Source organism: Macaca nemestrina, chromosome 12 (genome assembly GCF_043159975.1).
Source record: "Macaca nemestrina isolate mMacNem1 chromosome 12, mMacNem.hap1, whole genome shotgun sequence".
NCBI lineage: Eukaryota > Metazoa > Chordata > Mammalia > Primates > Cercopithecidae > Macaca > Macaca nemestrina.
Window position 1 is genome coordinate 116,915,548 of NC_092136.1, and position 12,012 is coordinate 116,927,559.

Sequence of the window (12,012 nt, forward strand, 5' to 3'; positions counted from 1 at the left end):
AAAAGGTTAGACTTGGCCGGGAATGATGGCTCACACCTGTAATCCCAACACTCTGAGAGGCTGAGGGGGGTGAATGACTTGAGGTCAGGAGTTTGAGACCAGCCTGGCCAACATGGTGAAACCCCATCTCTACTAAAAATACAAAAATTAGCCGGGTGTGGCTGGGGGCGCCTGTAATCCCAGCTACTAGGGAGGCTGAGGCAAGAGAATCGCTTGAACCCAGGAGGTGGAGGTTGCAGTGAGCCGAGATCGCACCACTGCACTCCAGCCTGGGCGACAGAGTGAGACTCTGTCTCAAAAAAAAAAAAAAAGGGTTAGACTTACACTTATTCTTTTCCTTCCTCTTCCAGGTTTGGTACAGGGAAAGACAGATTACACAGCCGATGTAACCTTCTCCTGACTTGTACTACATCTATGGGACTAGGTTTAGAGGTGTAGTAGAGACTTAAAATCCCTACACCCCCAAGCCAACAAAGGTAGATGGGGAGACAGATAAAATAAAGAGAGCCAGTGTGGCTTGCAGTGAGCCAAGCCTGCTCATACACTGCTCAGGAGGTTAACTCTAGTGCAGTCTTTCTGGAAAGCAATGTGGCGATATACATTATTAGGTGATATACAGGCATGTGTTCCCTTTGGCACAGTAATTTCCCTTTCAACAATATATCTGGAGCAAAAAAATCAGAAATACATCAAAGACTTGTGCACAACAATGGTTATCACAGAAAATTTGTAAAGTGAAAAACTAGAAAGAAAATAATAAAAAAGATTCAAAAAATAACAGCAATGTTACGGTAAAGTACACACACATCAAAATTGATACTGGCCAGGCACAATGGCTCACACCTGTAATCCCAACACTTTGGGAAGCCAAAGAGGGAGGATCATTTGAGCCCAGGAGTTCAAGACCAGCCTAGCAACATACAAGACCCCCATCTCTACTACAAATAAAATTTTTAAAAATTAGCTGGGCGTGGTGGCATGCACCTGTAGTGGCATGTACCTCCACCCAGGAGGTGGAGGCTGCAGTGAGCCATGATCACTTCACTGCACTCCAGCATTAGGTGACAAAGTGAGACCCTATCTCAAAAAAAAACAAAAACAAAAACAAAAAAACAACTAAAATCGATTACTAGCCCAGAAAGGCTGCGAAATCTACTTACTCAGAGATTTGTGAGAAAAAGGTAGAAAATTACTTTTCTTTAACATCTTAACTAAAGATAGGAAATTCCACTAGTAAAAGTCAAAGATGTGTTAAGAATATAAAAACAAACTCAGCTCTTACTTTTTAATCTTTATATTCATGTACTCAATGAATATCTGCAGACATTGCACTAAATATAAGGAATTCAGCAATGAATAACAGACTAAAATTCCTGCCCCCACAGGGTTTACATTAGATTATCACACTGTGCCATCCTAAAGAGCAGTATAAGTTAGGTTAGGTATTTTTCTTTTGTCCTTTTTTTTTTTTTTGAGAAGCACTCTGGCTCTGTTGCCTAGGCTCATGAGTTCAGTGGCACAATCATAGCTCACTGAAACCTTGATCTCCTGGGCTCAAGTGATGCTCCCACCTCAGCCTCCTGAGTAGCTGGGACCACAGGCATGCACCACCACACCCCTGGTTATTTTTATTATTATTATTTGTAGAGATAAGGTCTCACTATGTTGCCCAGGCTGGTCTCCAACTCTGGGGCTCAAGTGATCCTCCTGCCTCAGCCTCCCAAAGTGCTGGGATTACAGGCATGAACCACTGCATCTGGCCAGCTATTTTCTTTTTTTACTTTTAAGTAAAATTATGCTTGGAAATTTCAAGTATGTCAAAGCACTGTCAGAAAATAAATGGCATCTAGCACTTGAACTAATCCGTAGATGCCCTTAATAAATGTTTATAAGAGTAAGAAACTGGCCAGGCATGGTGGCTCACATCTGTAATCCCAGCACTTTGGGAGGCCGAGACGGGCGGATCACAAGGCCAGGACATCGAGATCATCCTGGCTAACACGGTGAAACCCTTCTACCAAAAATACAAAAAATTAGCCAGGTGTGGCAGTGGGTGCCTGTAGTCCCAGCTACTCAGGAGGCTGAGGCAGGAGAATGTCGTGAACCCGGGAGGCGGAGCTTGCAGTGAGCCGAGATCATGCCACTGCACTCCAGCCTGGGCGACAGAGCAAGACTCCGTCTCAAAAAAAAAAACAGTAAGAAACTGTGTGACTCAGGTATTGGGGTAGGAGGAAGACTTCATTTCACTGAATGCTCCTTTGTACCTTTTGAATTTTGGACCATATATCATCCATTTCTATTTCTGATAATTTTGCAAGTTTAATGGACGGATGGATGGATGGATGGATGGATGGATGGATGGATGGATGGAATAAAAAATTTCTTCTCCAAAAAATTCCATCTCAAGAAATGTGGGTAACTAACCTGCATTTTCACACTCAATTTGTCTGGGGGGAAGCTATGAAAAGTAAAGTACACTGCTGGTAAACACGCGCTGGAGCTGAAACTAGGCAGAAATTTGATAATTTTTCAGAACTTCCCAATCAAAACCTAAATTTAGTTTAAAATAACTGGCCGAAAGCATCCAACTGAATGAGCTCAGCCCACACAGACAAGCTTCAACAGGCAATGAATCTGCTTCTCTTTCCGTTTCAACTTCTGGGAAATGTGGCTAAGTATTCACAATCTGATTCCTGCCTCTTTGAAAAGCCTGTCTGAGATAAAATACCATCAGTGTCCAGAGGCTCCTTGTCTACCACGGATCACACACCTGCTAAACACAAATATGCTCCTAACATAACTTAGTGATGGCTCATGCAACAGTTCTGTACTCGCTTCCGCAATTCTATTCTGAACAGATCCAAAAGAAGCCTTTCAAGCTAATTCATTCAAGACTGTTGAGACTTCTCAAAGACATTGCCTACGCCATTTATTTAGCAGTGTTTTATTAGATTAGGATAAAAGCCCATTTGAATGTATATAATTTTCATGCTCTTGATGTTATCAGTCATCCACAGGACTGTATGACTATACTGTTATCCCAGAAAGGGACCAAGCTACTCGCTATGAGGAGGAGCCAGGGACTCACCTACCTGATAGGTGAGGTCATTCATCTGGAGAATAGCCATAGCCCACAGACCAGAAACCACAACTATATTAAGAAGAATCCCTTCCTGTGTTTACTTAGGATAATGAAAAAAAAAAAAAAAAAACAAGAGGAACCCTTAATATAAGTGGTTCTCTTGACCCCCACCTGTGTCATCAAGGTATGTATCTAGATGACCAGTTCTCTTAATGAGTTGTAAGACGTCACCATCCCTGGAAAGTGTTTGTGATTTAGTAAGTGAGGAGCCCACCAAAGAAACATACCCTCAAAGGTAGATCTGACCAGCCCAGCAATACAAATATGTAATTACCAATATTCCCTAGGAGTTGGCTGGATATAATGACATGAGAAAACCACATAAGCCAGACTACTTTTATGGTCTTTGCATGTTGTGTTTACTTCTTTCCCTTTTTATTTTCTTCATATCTCAGTCATGCCAAGGGGCATCTGACCAGCAGATTTACAGGCAAAGCAGTGGACTCATAGGGTACTCAAGGTTACTGGCAAAGGTGACAGAGGGGTATAATGCCAAAGGACAGGTGAAATACAGGGTTGGAATATTTACTCTTCCTCTCTACTCGGAAATGTTTCCTCTCATCATGACATCTTGCTTTTGGTTTGTCTTATAGAAAGGATAAATATCTTAGACTTTAATTGGTATAGGTGTATCTCGCTTACCCAGTAAAAGAGCGAGTGCTCAGAGGGCAAGGGCAATGTTTTCTGTGATTAGAGAAGTCAGAGTAGAATTAAGTAGGAATAGTGATACCTAGATTCTAACTCCAGCTCCCCCACTATCTAGCTATAAGACTCCGGGAAAATGGGAGTGAGGAGAGAGATGAGCCATGAATCTAATGGATAATTGGTCTAAATGACTTTCAAAGTCCCTAAAACCCTGAGATTTTTTTTTTTTTTTTGAGACGGAGTTTCACTCCTGTTGCCCAGGCTGGAGTGCAATGGCTCAATCTCAGCTCACTGCAACCTCCACCTCCCAGGTTCAAGCGATTCTCCTGCCTCAGCCTCCCAAGTAGCTGGGATTACAGGCATGCACCACCACGCCTGGCTAATTTTTTGTATTTTTGGTAAAAACAGGGTTTCACCATGTTAGCCAGGCTGGTCTCGAACTCCTGGCCTCAGGTGATCCACCTGCCTCAGCCTCCCTAAGTGCTGGGATTACAGGCGTGAGCCACCACCCCAGGCAAAACCTGAGATTATAAATTCTGTTAAGTCTGTCTTTCCAGACTCTGGAAAAAACAGAACTAGAATAGAACCTCTCTAAGGTCTTTTTCATGCCCAATAAATCAACAAATACTTGTTGGCTGATCATGCTTAATTTATGTACAATTTATGTCGATACTCTTTTACAGTGAGAAAGAATATAAGCTGTTAAAACTGAACTCCTCCCTTGTGCCAAGAAAAGCATCAGAAAAGTATTTTTGCTCTTAACCATAAAATAACCTATATGAGTTGCTGTTTTTGTTTTGCTTTGTTTTCCTGAGACAGGGTTTCACTCTGTCACCTAGGCTGAGATACAATGGTGTGACCATACTTCACTGCAGCCTCAGACTCCCAGGATCAAGGGATCCTCCCACCTCCACCTCCCAAGTAGCTGAGCCTACAGGTGCGCACCACCACACCCAGCTAATTTTTAAATTGTTTGTAGAGATGGGATCTCACTATGTTGCCCAGGCTGATCTTGAACTCCTGGCCTCAAGTGATCCTCCTGCCTCATCCCCATAAAGCACTGGAATTACAGGCATGAGCCACCACATCCAGTCAAGTTTTAAAAACATAAATTAGGCCAGGCACGGTGGCTCAAGCCTGTAATCCCAGCACTTTGGGAGGCCGAGACGGGCGGATCACGAGGTCAGGAGATCGAGACCATCCTGGCTAACACGGTGAAACCCCGTCTCTACTAAAAAATACAAAAAAAACAACTAGCCAGGCGAGGTGGCGGGAGCCTGTAGTCCCAGCTACTCGGGAGGCTGAGGCAGGAGAATGGCGTAAACCCGGGAGGCGGAGCTTGCAGTGAGCTGAGATCCGGCCACGGCACTCCAGCCTGGGTGACAGAGCAAGACTCCGTCTCAAAAAAAAAAAAAAAAAAACATAAATTAGGTGATATTAGTGTTCTATTTGATACTCTCTGATGTCACCCCCATGTCATACCCAATTCCATAAAATGGCCACAAGACCCAGATGATCTGGCACCTCCTACACATCTGGCCTCATCCTTCCACTTGTTCGCTAAGGTACCATGGCATCATGACCTTGTGTCTAACCTTTGGACAAACCAAGCTCACTTCTGCCCCATGGCCTTTGCACGTGCCATTCCTTCTTTAAGGAACGTTCTGTCTTCCAAATCTTCCCAGGTTGGCTTTTTCTCATCACTCAGGTTTCAGTTCAAATATCATCTTGGAAAGAAAGGTCCTCCCTGATCACTCTATCTGAGGCAGCAGCCCTCCCCAGGCATTCTCTAGTCCATTTATTTTCTTCCTGGTATTCATTCCTACATGAAATTTTTAATTTTTTTACATGTCTCTTGTCTGTCTCCTTCTACTAGAAAGCTCCAGAAAGGCAGATGCTTTTTGTCTCCCTTGTTCATTGGTACACTCCAGACCCTAGAATGGAACCTGACAAAAAATTTGCATTCAATAAATGTGTTGAATGAATAAATGATTAAGGGAAAGGTTCCATCTCTATGCAGATGTCTTAGATGTTGTTTTGCAGTTACAGTGGCTCTGGTGAGTAGAAAGCATTTCTTTTTCTTTTCAAAGCATCCATTTTGTTCTCTTTTATGCAATGAACTAGAAAACATTAGCCAGATTAAAACCTGAAAAATGAAAACAGCACTTCTGGCACAGAATAACTAGTCTGGGCACCTCTGGCTTGAGCGAGATCTATGACTTTCTAGGGAGCTGGCACCAAAGTCAAAATGTTAAAATAAACATCTTTGATGTTGAAAGCGGAATACTGGTGTTTTGACTCTGGAGAGACTAGTCTCAATCAGTCTTAGCTCTTTACAAAATTTCAAAAATGTTTAGTAACCCCATCACCACTGTATCAAACTGAACATAGTCATCTTTCAATAGTCACTTCTAGATTGTCTAGGGATGGGGCTATCTTCCTCAAATGCACCTAATGTAAATTTTGCTTTCAATTTCTTTTTGACATAATTCTCTCCTATTTACCAATGAATCTTGTTTTCAGTTTTCTAATGGGTGAAAGCATCATCTCATGTGCTTCATTAAACTCTTCTTTAGAGGTGAAAATAATGCTTTTAGCCCACTTTGACTTGTTTTCCTCATGGAAATGAGTTTGCACTAAACCACACAGATGTGTCCTGGCTAGTCAATATTTGGAATGGGGTCATAGGGCAAAATGTCTTCTCTGTGTAATATTTAAAGTTAAGAATTCTGACCTTGGCCTTCTAAGGCCTTTGCCTGTGCACGCAAGGACAAATGTGTCCTTAAGCTTGCAGGAACATTTCTTAAACTTTTCACTTAAACCGAATTTAAGTGAACCTCTAGAGAAAAGACTACACTCAACTCTGTTCCCTCATCAACATAACGAAAATTAGTTACACAAAACACACTGAAAATTCAAGGCAGCCCAAAGCAAAAGCCAGTGTTAGTCACAGTTTTCATTAGATGAGTCTCGTTGCTATTTAAAAAAAAAAAAAGTTTAATGAAAATTTGTTTTAAAATGCCGATTTCATGAGATTAGCCAGCCTGTACCCCATATGAATTAAACCCAACTATCTCAAAGTGGCACCTGAAATAGTAGCAAACTTTTTTTACCATGAAAGTGTATCGTCAGGATGGCATCTACCTACACAAAACTAACGGCATATGCATTCATGAACTGTGACCAAGGGGTGAAAAGCAAAAAAAGGAGGACTATTATTATGTCCATAATATTATCATGTTACTACAACACCTGATAACAATGATGATGATGATGTAACATTTATGTCATGCTATTAGGGCACCACGCTGCTCTAAGAGCTTTGCATACACTATCTTCTTTAATCTTCATAACACCTAAACTTGCGAGTTAAGTACTATTGTCATCCCATTTTACAGATGAGGAAACCCAAGCACACAGAAGTTAAATAACTTCTCACAGCCTAAGAATACCCAACTATTAAGCAGCAAAAGATTCAAACTCAGATTGCTTTATCCAAAGCTGGAACTCTTAGCACGAACCAGTAAAAGGCAAGTGATATACAATTGTTGAAACACAGTTCAAACGTATTTGACCAAAGGCTTTTATAGTCACGCATACTTTAAAAAATGCATACAGGCCAAGCATTTGAGTTACAGATTCATGCCTGTAAACCCAGCACTTTGGGAGGCTGAAGCGGGAGGATCGCTTGAGTCCAGAAGTTCAAGACCAGCCTGGGCAACATAATGAGACCTCATCTCTACAAAAAAAATTTAAAAATTAACCGGGTGTGGTGGTGTAAGCCTGTAGTCCCAGCTACTTAGGAAGCTGAGGCAGGAGGATCTCTTGAACCTGGGAGTTTGAGGTTACAGTGAACTCTGACAGTGTAGTGTCACTGCACTCTAGCCTAGGTGACAGAGTAAGACCCTTCCCCAATATTTTTAAAAAGGATAAAAAATGCATGCAAAATCTATCTACTCTTTGGTCCCAATCGTCCAACTAGTGAAGGTATAATTAGGCACAGGCAACAGACTACCAGCAATTTGAGAGCAGAAAACATTCTTTTTTAAAAATATCTATAATACTTTATAGTTTCCTACCAAAAAAAACAGAGCCAGAGAACCTCAAGCTAAGTAAGGCTCTTCCAAAAAAAGGAAATCAAAGCAGGTAGGACAAAGACAGCCAGGGTGAGCTACTAACCAAAGTATGTCACAGCTGAATATTCTCTCCTGGTAACTGTTCTGCAGTGCCGCTCTAAGCACTGCAGTGCTGCCAATATGAAGTCTGAGCTCATGAATGCCGTGCTGCAAAAGTAACCAACAAGCAAATAGGAAAAGCTTCACTTTTCTCTATTGATTTTATTCATCCCAGGATCCCACTCTAGCAGGTTTGAGAATTAACAGAATTTGGGAAAGGGCCAGCTTAACCACATAGCACTGGATGGAGTGCAGTATCCTACTCAATAAATGAGGTTTACTTTAGTCTCTTAGTCCTTGGAATGGGTCATGTGTGTTTAAAAAAAAAAAAAAAAAAGGGAGGGGGATCATAACTATTTCTGATGTTCAGAAAATACCTATCACCTAACCTCCTTCAGCCAACACAAGTATCATCTGAATTACCTGTCTGACTGTTACATATGGTTATAAGAAAACCCAGACCATTTCCCACAAGGGGAAAAAAAAAAAAATCACACACCTCTAAAAGACAAAACAACAAATGATACATTCTGGAAACAGATGGGGGAAAAAAAATAACTCTGTATTTCCAAAGGACCCCTCTGCAGAAGTAAGATAAAGGCTGCAGTGCACGGGGAGAAAAAAAACCAACCTGAGTTAACTGAAGCAGCAGCTTCGGCAACTTCTAGTACCTATGCACCTTCCCCACGGTTATATAACCAAACCATAACCTTAATAGGCCATCATACTGTATGTCAACAGCTGTTAGGCACATCTAAGCTGTCAGCATTTGAGAACCCCTTCCAAAGTGGATTCAGAGAAGCATGGAGCAGGCCAAACTATGCTCCTGGTTCACCCAGAGCACATGACAACTCCTTGTGAATTAAGCTTCACTCATGTAGTCAGAATAATTTAAGCAGCAAAAGATATAGCACTTGTAACTGTAACTAGGAAATTGCACACTGCTACAGAAACACAAATGAATGCTGGTGTGGCTCCTTCACACATGCAACTCATTGTCCAAGCCATTTCAGTCTCATTCAAGACTTTGAATATTTCCATACATAGGAATTGCATAACTGCATACCACAAATGATCAAAGATAAAAACCAACATAAACAGTGACACCCGTTTGTAAACAAGCCAATATTTAAAATGTTGCAGTCCTAAAGGATACCAAGGTCTCAGAGAAAAACTATGAAAAACAGACGCACGCACACATACACACACATGAAAATTAGAAAGCGGGCAGACCAGCCATAATTAGGCACTGGCTTTGCTGACTACTGAAGATAGAAATGTCTCTTTTATATTAAAGCCAAGAATCAACTGTTTGCAATTACATTTACAAAAACATTCAACCCTGTCTGTAACAGATTTTATCAATATTTTGGTGTATCCAAGGGCTGGAAGATTCAAAATTCTTTAAATCGTGAAACCATAAACCAAGCAACCAATTAAGTTCATGGAGACTATCCCCCAGAGGTCAGAGCAAAATAACCACAGGAGCACAAAGTGATTACACAGAAAATAGGGAGAAAAAAAGGAAACAGCAAAACAAGGAACAAGGCATATTGTTTGTAAATATGTTTGCCTTGGCTAATAGTAAACTAGACTGGAAACACGGTGAGGGGCCAGGATGGCAAGTGAGGAGCACGCCAAAGTCTTGGCTCAATCGACTTCCCCTGACTTCCCCTCAGGGTCTGAGGGAGCCCTGGACTTTGGTATCTCATTCAGCTCTGACCTGCAGACTTGAGGCCCTGTGATAAAAACGGACAAAAAGGCTGAAGAGGGCCCTCCAGAGGAAGTGAAACTGACCAATCAATTCGCCACAGCCACCCATCCTGACACCCTGGTAGGAAGGGCCCCTTGCAGTCTCAGGCAGAAAGATGGTGGGGAAGGAACTTCAGGTTGCAAGTGATCAGGAGAGAAGGCCTAGATAAGTCACTGGCTTCAGAAAACAAGCCACTGCCATAAAAGCAAAAACAAGGTAGGTCATGACAACCAGAGGCTAGGCTGAGGAGGTGAGGAGAATTGATGTGGCTTTGGTAGGAGGCGGCAGCAGCTGTAAGGGTTCTTCATTCCTCAGGTTGAGGGAAAACACAAGCTGCAGTTTTAAACATAATGAATGACTACATTAAAAGTATTCATTCAAGTAAGATATTGAGCAAAGAAAATTTTAGAGTAAAAATGGGCTTTGCGGGTTCCACCAAAACCAAAATGTCTTAGATTCCAATCCTCCCAACGAAGGCTACATGAAAGTGCTACCATATTTCCTCAAAGAAAGAATTTTACATGCATACATATATAGCTTCCTAATTGACCTTGGCCAATTTCACTCCCATAGCGCCTCAAATCTCTTTGAGAACTAAGGGCTCGATGCGTGTAATCTCCCGGTGTCTGGGTTCACAAGCCTCCCCCCGACCAGTGAAAGCCCACCCTGGGTTCTACAAAGCCCACAATTCCCGACCCTCTAACAACTAAAAATAACCAGCAATCAGCTCTCCCAAATTGTTTAACCCCTGATTACCTAGTGCCATCATAAACCTGGGACACCCCCCACCCCCACCTCACTCCCCCATTCCCTGGGCCCCTTCCTGTGGACAAGCAAAGCAATTTCCCCCTTATTTCCCCATTTGCCTCCTCCACTAATCGTGTCTCCTCGGGATTCCCTTCGCACCATCTATCAGTCTTAGATGATCAAAAGCGGATTCCTATCTCTGTCTTAAGGCACCAGGATCCTGGGACCTCCCAGCGCCCTGCAGGCGTGCACATCCCCAGTCCGTGCCCCAGCCGTCCTGGGTCCCCTTACAAGCCCGGGTCTGCCACTTCACCCTTGTTTTCCCCCATCCTCCAGGTCCACATTTCAAATGCCCCTGCCCTCATTCCCTTATGATTTCCTAACTGCTGCTTCCAGAGTCTTCTGGGTTTACAGTCTCCCGGCCCTCGGGGAGTTCCGACCCCTTCTTTCCAATCATCCCCTTTACCCCCTGCCCTCAGCCCCAAGGACCCCTCCCCGCGCCCGGCTCCTGGGCTCCCAGGGTCGGTGCTCTGTGCCCCCGGCCCCCTGCGTGGAGTTCCGCCGCCTCGAGTCCCAGGTGTCCCTAGCTCCGCGCCCGCCCCGCGGCGGCAGGCCCCCTCCCGCCTCCCGGCCCCCAACGCTCCCACCACGCGCCGCGCTCGCGGCCCCGACCCCCGGCTGGGGGCGCGGACCTCTCCCGGCCCCGCCACGCTCCGAGGGCCGCCCGGCCCCTGCGCCGGTACCTTGGCCTTGGTGACGAGGTGCGTGGCCCGCTTGACCACCGCGAAGTTGCCCTTGCCGATGGTGCGGTCGATCTCGTAGTAGCCGATGCGGGCAGGCATGGGTCCGCGGGAGGCCGGGGCTGGGGGACGCGGCGGGCCGGCCGCTGGGGACACGGCAGCGGGGGCGGCTGGGGACCCCGGCGCGGGCGGAGGCAGCAGGCGGCCAGCGGTCCCGGCTACCCCTGTCCCGGCCCCGGCAGCCCCGCCAGCTCCGCTCGCCGCCGCCGCCGCCATCTTGTTGTGCAGTGAAACCTCCGGGGCCGCGGGGAGCCGGCTCGGGGGAGGGGGCAAGGGGGGGCGGGAAAGGGGGGGGCCGCGGACGTCACTCGGGGAGGCGGGGCGCCTTCGCCGCCCGGCGCCCGGCGCCATGGCAACCACGGGTCACGTGCCGACGCGCGTCACTGCCCGGAGCCATGGCAACCGTGACCTCACCGGCGGGCTCGACCTTCCCGCGTGGGCCCCGGTTCCTGAGGCGCTGGCTCCCGGGTGCCCCCCTCCGGGAGCTGACGGTGGGAACCTCCGGTGAGCCCCCAACCTGGAAGCCTCCGCCGCCTTTCCCGAGTCGGGGGCGCAGGATGCCCGACCCAAAGCCAATCCCCCACCCCCGCTCGAATCGCCAATGTGACCTCTACTGTGACCTCTGTCCCAGTTCAACGATCACCCAACCTCCCTTAACAAAAAAAAAGTGTTTCCTCATCACCAGAAATACCAGCGTTGTCCCACTTTAGCCCTTGAGGCCACAAAGGCAGGAATAGCTACACTCTTTAG

The 12,012-nt window shown here is 45.3% G+C and overlaps 1 protein-coding gene across 5 annotated transcripts in view; it reads right to left on the reverse strand.

Moving 5' to 3' along the window:
• The window catches only part of LOC105476441 (SIK family kinase 3), a 258,371-nt gene extending 246,878 nt beyond the window's left edge, over positions 1–11,493 (reverse strand). For all 5 annotated transcript variants that reach the window (XM_011732409.3, XM_011732408.2, XM_011732407.3 and 2 more), the window contains exon 1: positions 11,206–11,493. In XM_011732409.3, the coding sequence (XP_011730711.2) occupies positions 11,206–11,478 (273 nt within the window). In that variant the 5' untranslated portion in view covers positions 11,479–11,493. The remainder of the gene's footprint in view (positions 1–11,205) is intronic.
• Between the last annotated feature and the right edge of the window lie 519 nt (positions 11,494–12,012).